This window comes from Taudactylus pleione, unplaced genomic scaffold, assembly GCF_031769625.1.
Source record: "Taudactylus pleione unplaced genomic scaffold, aTauple2 ptg000887l, whole genome shotgun sequence".
Classification (NCBI taxonomy): domain Eukaryota; kingdom Metazoa; phylum Chordata; class Amphibia; order Anura; family Myobatrachidae; genus Taudactylus; species Taudactylus pleione.
Window position 1 is genome coordinate 2,002,280 of NW_028285288.1, and position 8,497 is coordinate 2,010,776.

Consider the following 8,497-nt stretch of genomic DNA (forward strand, 5'->3'; position numbering starts at 1 on the left):
GCGCACGCAAGTTCGGGAAGTATCGGGAATCTGCGCATGCGCAGGACCCATTCTGCGAGTATGCAAAATGGGTCCTGGTAACACGCACGCAAGCTCTTGAATGCCTCTGTTTGATTGCCAGGTATAGGCATTTAAGGAGCGGGGGCAGGGTCGAGTGGCCAGTTCAGAGATTGCGTGGACGTACGCAGTCTGCTGGGCTCGCAAGCCGGCCAGCCTGAGTAAGCTGAGGCTTACTCAGCTGTACGGATGCCTGGCGCCATCCCCCATCGCAACCGTCGACCACCGATGGTCCCGATGGTGATCCCAGCACTGCGACGCTGGGGTTGCAAATGCAGCAGCAGGTGTCCTATGCCATGGGCATCCCTGGACAGTGAGTGGGAGGCGGCATGAAGTGAACGCAGAAAAGGCTGTCTCACGGGCGTGTTATGGGAGTGTCTAGGGCACATCAGTGAAAGCGGCACTGTGCCAACCATAGGGCGTCCTAAGTGTCGGTGATGCGTGGAGGGTTTGAGTCCACCGGCGGATTTGCACTGAAAACGTGCATTGAAAGTTGGGCGTCTGAGGGCTTGCACTGTCTGGTGCACGTGAGTACACTAGGGAAAGGCATGGGATGCCACAAAAATTTGCAACCGTGAATGCATTATCGTCCACTTGTGATGTCAGCGGGGCCGCCCACAAATGGCAGGCGTTCGCTTGGGAACGCCTCCGTTTGTGAAGCCACCCCTCGGCCACGCCTACCAAACGGGGCGAGCTGTCACTCACCATCAACAGCTCGCCCCCTTTGGTGCGAGACCCGGAGCGACGGAGCACCCGTCGCTAGCCGGGTCTCGCGCATGCGCACGACGGAGCCAGCTCCATTGTGCGCATGCCCAGTGGGCATATATTGACCCAGTTGCGAGCGCTCAGCGCTTGCGACCAGGTGTGAATCAGACCCTCTGCACGCCCCTTATTGGGGCGTGGCCAGCCGAGGAGAGGGCGTTTCCCTGAGACATGCCTTTGTCACATTTGGGGGTGTGCCCAGCACTTACGGAGATTCTGGGCTTCCCCCAAGCTCTACCCTTACGGTGAATAGAAGCCGTGCGCATGTGAACGTCGTCTATTCACCCGGCGGTGATCGTTCACCGCAACTTTTCCCAACCCGCGTTCCGCAGTGGAAGGCTCAGGCCAGGCTGTTTCAGCGGGGCACCGCTAAAATGGAAGGTCGCATTTTGCCCTTTTAAAATTGGGCAGGGCGCGGCGCCCCGCTAAAACAACCTAGCACGAACACTATGATTCAGAGATGTACGCTATTCCGATGTTCGCAGTTCAGCGATTATCAGCTTCTAAGTCACACCGTGCGTGCGTCAAGGTACATTACCGTAGTCTCTTGAAGCGACTTTTCATTCACAAAGCGATCGACAGTTTGGTGAAGGTAACAGGGAACGGCGACAATAACCGCATGTGTGTCCCCGCCATTTTCAGGGCGTGTCGTAGCCGGTGTCTGCCATCCCATACGCAGATAAAGTGTTTCCAGTGTCTCAGTTCAGGCGGCCGTTCTGCACGACTATAGGGCTACTCGGATGGCTGATTATCTGTTGATCTGTGATGGCGGCCGGGTGTTTGTGCATCGTTGTTTAGTTTTCCATTGGCACTGGTGGGCGTCTCTCTATACATATCCTGGCATCTGTGACATTTACATATTGTTGCACATCCGGCGCGTACGAGATCGCAGATGCGATTACATTAGCGTACATCTTTGAATCAGGCCCACAGTCCATAAGATTTTATACAGTAGTAGCAAAAATCAGGACTATTAGCAGAAAACTGGGACTGACTGAAGCCGTGTAAACTCTCATAAGTATGACGGGAGGTCATTTTGCAGATGCAGCAACTGAGCCGGACTCTCCTGCAGCGATGAGCGCGTTGCCCTGGGAGACCCACAGCCGTCCTGCCTTAGTCTGTCTCCCCCCCCGGGGCATCTTTGTCTCTCCCGATTCTCGCTGTCAGATACGATTTGCTTGTGAAGTAGCTGCTTGATTAAACATTGCCAGGCAGAGTGATGCCCGCAGATTAGACACTCTCATTCACTGTCACACAGGCTAAATTTAGAGCTGAGATGTTCTCTCCCTGACACATCCCCCCCAGTAAACAGAGGCTGATTGCTCCCTTCTCGTGGCTGCTACTGGGGATGATCGCAAACATGTTTGTGTCGCTTAATTCGACTTTAAAAATAGTCCCCGTCAGGCCTGAGGTGAGCGCCGTCTGGTCCCTCAATTTGGGCGCGATCCGCGCTACTTCGGAGTTTTAGGCCACTGCTGAATCATTGGAGGACAGATGGAGTATCGGTATACGGGGCGAAGGATTGTTTGTTTTTTGTGAATTTTTTTCTTTATTACAGTGATTATTCTGCAAATAGAACAGAAGAAAATATTCCGGCCCTGAGGGTTCCCTGCATTTACAAGGAAACCCCACCAAATGTAATGAGTCCATTCTAGAACCTGCACTTGTCAAACCGATGCAGTTCCACTTTCCTGCCAGGGGTGTCTCACTCTCCTCTGGTGTTTCTAGCACACTCAGCTGATGCAACCCACTTTTGAGATACGGACCAGAGTATGCTAGAAGCACCAGAGGAGAGAGCGACGGTGCAGGGTGCTAGAATGAAGACTAGTAAATATACCTAGCACAATAGAGAGAGGTAGTCTTGCTTCATAGATTGATCAAAACATTACTAAGCAACCTAATGTCAATGGTCCTTATATTTGAGTCACTACAGGGTTGGCGCTACCACCAGGTGAAGCTAGGGTGCCCGGGTGACCTAATCTCATGTCATTCATTCAGTGTCTTAATTATCACCACAGAGCCCCCACACTGAGTGCTGGCTCCTAACGTGAAGGGTAAACAGTCGGTTACTTCTTACCGGCTCCTCCATTTTAGTAATAGGCTGGGAGTGTGGCGCTTGGCTGTGATGTCACAGCTAAGCGCCACAGTCCCAGTAATAGACCATGTAATGCTCCTCACCACACCAGCTCTATACTAGGGACCTGATTCAGACCCAGTCGCTAAGAAGCGTTCGCTCGTAGCGGGGCGATTTTTGCTTTCTGCGCGTGCGTGAACCAGTGCGAGAGATCTGGAAGCATCCGCTCGCCGCGCAGACCGTTCAGCGGAGTGAGTGACAGGAGAAGCCATTTGTGGGTGGTGACAGGGGCTGGCTAATAAAAACGGGGGAGTGGAGGTGTGAACGCAGGCGTGCCTGAGCGTCTTAACGCCGTTTCAGAGGCGTGCATAATTAACAGCCAGCGTCATAGTACACGTCACCTGGCTGTATTTCACACTGAAGTGATCGCAGTGCTTGCGGTAGGGTATAGTCAACCTCAAGCACTGTGTTCGCTTCCGATGGTACCCGATGTACCAATGGTTGCATACACTTCCTGGAGATGATGTGCACAAGTGGGTGTCTTAAGACAGGCTGGTGGGCGTCTGTATACACAAAGCAATCGCACGTCAAGACACTGTTGGGATTGTGCTTATGCCGTGCAATCGCCTGCCTTGCTGGGTGTGTGGCGGATTTGCATACGCTGGGTGCGAGTGAACGCATCTAGCGAGCGGGTCTGAATCGAGCCCTAGGTACGAGGCTGGGTGGAGAGGGGGGTTTGTATTACCCGAGGGGTGGCATCTCTGGTGCCCAGAACCCAGACACCGGCCCGAGTACTGTACCTATGCTCACATCTATGCTGTAAATATGCCGTGGTAGGGCCTGAACTGTTGGTAACTGTGGCAGGAAGTCAACTAGTTGGTGAAGTTGTATTTATTATCTGAGTATGCAGTTCCCCTTTAACTTGGCTTTTTATCCTCATCAGTGTTATTCCCAGGAGAGGCCGAAACTGCGCCAGTTGGTAATAAACCCATCATGAGAAGCACCTGCTTACAGAGCCACGCAGAGTCCACGCCGGAGGCTGATGAGGTAGTGTAACTTGCTGATGTCCCCTAAGGTGCCGGAAATGCGCTGTGACAACAAGTTATCTGTACAGGGCCTGATTCTGAGTCAGACTGAGTGGGTTTGCGGACGCATCTTGCGGATCTCAGCATACCGCTCATACACGGTAGAAAGTAGTCGGCGACCGCACATGCACCGAATCAGGCACATGCACAGGACGGGGATCACGAGCATGGACAAGTTGATAGGACCACTCTTTACGTGAAATGCTTTCTGGGCGGTCACTGGCGACCATGTGGACGCACACGGGTTCGGGGGTGTCGCGGTCGTGTAAGCCAGCTTCAGCAGCGTGCGGACGTAGAGGGGACGCCTGGGTCAGGCGGATCGTTTACAGCCAGCATGGCGTTGGTGCAGGATGACGACTGAGGCTGGAGATGAAAGAGCAATGGGCGAGACGGCGTTCCACATGCAGACTGCTGGGTGATCTGCGTTCTCATTAGTAAGCAGGCTTCCGCAGCAGTACAAGAAACGCGTCTGCGGATAACTATATAGGGTTGTTTCGCTGACATTCATACATCCCGTCATGGAGTCATGTGGGACGGTGGGATAGTACTGAGCTGCTGGCCTCTCCCACACAAACAACATTTTCCCGTCTTCAATGGCTGAAGTACGCTGGTGACGCGGAAACATCTTTCTTTCTGCATATCACTTAGCTCCGCCTTCGTGTCAGCTGTCCCTCCTTGTCTGATTGGCTCGTCGTGATCACATGTCTGCAGTTGTGCCATCCCAGTGGTTTTCCTGTGACAGTTTCCTGCCATCGAAATAAAGGGACCAATGGCGCCTCGACGTTAAACCATTCAGTGTCCATCCTTTCAGCTTAATACATGCGCTTGTGTTGTATGTGCCAGTGATATTGTCATGATAGCTTCAGGTAACCGGAGGGGATGTGGGGTCCTTCATTCACAGCACTAGAAAGCACCTTACAGTACCTCCTTTTATAACATCTGTGCCAGTGGTCTATATTTCAGAGCCTGAAGTATTATTGGGCAGGGAATGTAGTTGGCATCTCGGCGTACGGGATGCCGACGGTGTGAATAATGGTTCCCGAAATCCTGACAGGTCGGGATCTCGGCACCAGTATCCCAACTGCTGGCATCCCGAAGGTAAGTATCGGGGTGTTAGGGGGAGGCTAGGGTTAGGGTAGGTGGTTAGAGTTAGGCACTAGAGGGAGGGTTAGGATTAGGGTGCGGGGAGGGGGAGGTTAGGTTTAGGCACCGGGGAGGAGGTGGTAGGTTTAGGGTGTGGGAAAGGGGGAGGTTAGGCTTAGGCACTAGGGGGGGAGCTAGGGTTAGACACCAGGGAGGGAGGTTTACCTGTCTTCCCTATGGGTGTCGAGATTCTGGCTGTCTGTATTCTGATCAGCGGCCTCCCGACAGCTGGGATTTCATACCCAACCCATTGGGCAGCATGATTGGTGTAGCGCAAAGCATCACTGCCTCACAGTACAGAGGTCTTGACTTCAACTCCCAGTCATGGACTGTTTGTGTGGAGTTTGCTCCCAGTCATGGACTGTTTGTGTGGAGTTTGCATGTTCTCCCTATGTTTGCATAGGATTCCTCTGGATGATCCGGTTTCCTCACACACTCCAAAAACATACCGGTAGGGCAATTGGCTTCTGACCCCAAAAAATAATCCAAATGTGTGTCCATGTGGTGGGGAATTATTGGTTGTAAGATCCACCGTGGCAGGGACCGATGCGAGTGACTGAGGTATTGTTTGTAAAGCGCAGAATATGGGGCTGGCGATTGTCAGCCATTACGCACGTGCAGCGATTGTACGGCGATCAAGCTCACACAGAGGATTCACTCGCAAAGTGAGTGACGGACGGGTAGCCAGCATTTGGGGGGAGGTAACAGGGGGCGTGGCTAAGCAAATGCAGGATTGTCGTGAGCTTTTAAACTCCGTTTCATGGGCGTGGATAAATTAGTCATTGCGATCTTCGCAGCATGAGAGCTCTCTGCTGCGTGTCAGGACGCAGTGTTTGCGGCCGGTCAGAGCTGACTTAAATGCTGCGTATTTTAGCAACTGCGATCTGTGAGAGAGCATTAGTGTAACTCTAGGAATCAGGCCCTGTGTGTGTTCTACATCAATAATAATAACAGTAATAAGTTATTCATGATTTTGTCCTAGAAGTTACTTTATTTAGTGTAGTAAATGCTAAATAGATATACAATCGTGCTGCTTGCATGCACTCACACAGGGCCTGATTCAGAGCCGCTCGTTCGCTCCGAGCGATGTTCGCACAACTGCGCATGCGAATGGGTTGTAAATACGCATGCGCGAACCAGTCATTGCGGTCGGAAATTGTGTGCTCGCAAAATAGCGAATGCCTGCTAATTTGAGTGACAGAATGAGGCGTTTGTGGGTGGTAACAGGGGAAGGTGGTTGAAAACGGGGAGTGGAGATCCGAACGCAGGCGTGCCAAAAGGTCAAAACGGGCGTTTTAAGGGAGTGCATAATTAACAAAGCAGCGTCATCGGTCACGTCACTTGGTTGTCTTTTAGCCTGAACTGTTCGCATGATTGCGGTAGGAAAATCCAACCACAAGCACTGCGAGCAGTTCAGACGCCTTTCGATGTACTCGATTAATCAAATATATAGCGGAGATGACGTAGGATGCGAGCGGCCAGGGGGCGTCTTTACAAAATAGCGAGTGCATATTTCGTTCGCTCGCTCAGACATAGAGGCGTCAACAGACCGCAAAGAGCGAGCTCAATTTAAATAGCCGGCCCCTTTTTCTGAACGAGCGAGTGCAAATAGCGTCCGGCTCTGAATCAGGCCCACAGTACGTACTGGTGTTACATTTCCAGTCATCCTCTCTCGTCGTGGATCTTAAATCTCGCTTCCCCCCTTCACAGCACCTGGGCGATGAGATCCGGCCCTTCTCTCTGGACCAAAGCTTTGACTACAACCGTGTGTTCCTGACCCCTAAACTCTCTGAGGCGGAGATGAACTTCCTGAAAGCGAGGGGACACCGGCAGGGGGGAGAGGAGGAGAGCGCCGGACGGACCTGACGGCAGCGTTACATGTCTCCGCTCCTCATTCAGCCGAGTCTTGTTTACAGATGACAGGAATAAAGGCGCACGTCGCACAGCCTGTGTTTTGAAATGAAGCTGCTAAAACAGATTAAATGTAATTAGCCAGCCACAGATTGACGGCGAGATTTACACCATATTGAGTTCATACCGTATAATGTAATTAGTACTTGGCTTACGCTCAGCTTGCCGCGACGCTTAGCATCCGCCTCCGATTCAGGTTGTCAGGTGTGGAGACAATGTTCTGTAAAGTGCTGCTCCCATGCTGCGTGTTTTGACTCGTTCCCCACTTTGGGGAGTGTTTTTTTTGTTTTCGTGGCGTCTACGTGTTGTGTAAAGGAAATGCCAGCGGGACTGCGGCCTCCTGAGGTCGTCAGCGACGCGCACACGGCAACCGCCACGCAGCGACCGAGTCACAGCTCAGTTATTGAGTAGGGACTATCGCAGTCCGGTTTATATGCTATGGTTGTGGTATTACAAGGTGCACATACAGATGTGTCCACATACATCTATCCTCCGTACACTACACGTCGCTTTACACATAAGGGTTGTTTAATGCACGAGGAGGCCAGATGTACGAGGACACGTCTGTACAAATGTCAGTGGCCTAGATCTGTGCTCAGTCACTCCTGTACAATCTGGGACATATTGATTAGTACTGTAGCTATTTTCAGTCCCCAGATAAAACGTAAATGGCTTTGTGTCGGAAGGAACGTAACGGGGCTGTAACGGCGCGTTCTCATGTAGGTGGTATTCGGTGAGGGCGTGCTGGTGACATTGTGGGCTATGGTTAGTTGGCAGGGAATGTACATGCGCCTGTTTCCCGATGTATCTTTTGCAGAAAGGATGACGACAAGTATTAAACCAAGGGCACTGATAGGGATGGTCCGCTCGCAAAGATGTGTGCAACTCTGCACATGGGCTAAAGTACGCATTCAGGTCTGCGCACACAATGCGGCAGCGTTTACTGCCAACATGTGTTCTGTATCCGCCTCGTAGTCAGCAGGAAATGTCATTATACAGAGATTGTTGGAGCCATTGTCCTTGAAAAATGTCTTGCTTGACTGAAACGTTGGAATAAACGCAACTTTTCAACTCTACATAATATACATTTGCCGGGTCCAATATACTATTCTATATAGGTAGATATAAATAAAATATGTGTGTGTGTATGGCAGGTGGGGACTTAGGGATGTCCAGTGATGCAGCAGACAAGAGAAGCAGCAATTCTATTTATTTTGCATTCATAAATAGCCTCCATCTTTATTCTTAAAGTGCATCCATCTAGGAACGGGATTTAGTCTGGAAGCCGACGGTCTAAATGACGACCTCTGGGTTCCAGACTCTCTAATCCCGGCGTGGTACTAATGACAGGCGTCGAAAAGGTTTAAGGCTCCCAGGGGTACTTAGGGTTAGGCACCCCCCGGGAGGTTAGGTTTAGGCTAGGGGAAGGGGAGGTGAGGGTTAGGCACAGCCCCCGGGGGACTTA

General features: G+C 51.6%; 1 protein-coding gene across 2 annotated transcripts in view; it reads left to right on the plus strand.

Moving 5' to 3' along the window:
• IFTAP (intraflagellar transport associated protein) overlaps positions 1 to 8,087 on the plus strand; it is a 62,343-nt gene extending 54,256 nt beyond the window's left edge. For both annotated transcript variants that reach the window (XM_088459032.1, XM_088459033.1), the window contains exons 5-6: positions 3,837 to 3,940; positions 6,832 to 8,087. In XM_088459032.1, coding sequence (XP_088315158.1) covers positions 3,837 to 3,940; positions 6,832 to 6,987 — 260 coding nt within the window. In that variant the 3' untranslated portion in view covers positions 6,988 to 8,087. The remainder of the gene's footprint in view (positions 1 to 3,836; positions 3,941 to 6,831) is intronic.
• The last annotated feature ends 410 nt before the right edge of the window (positions 8,088 to 8,497 follow it).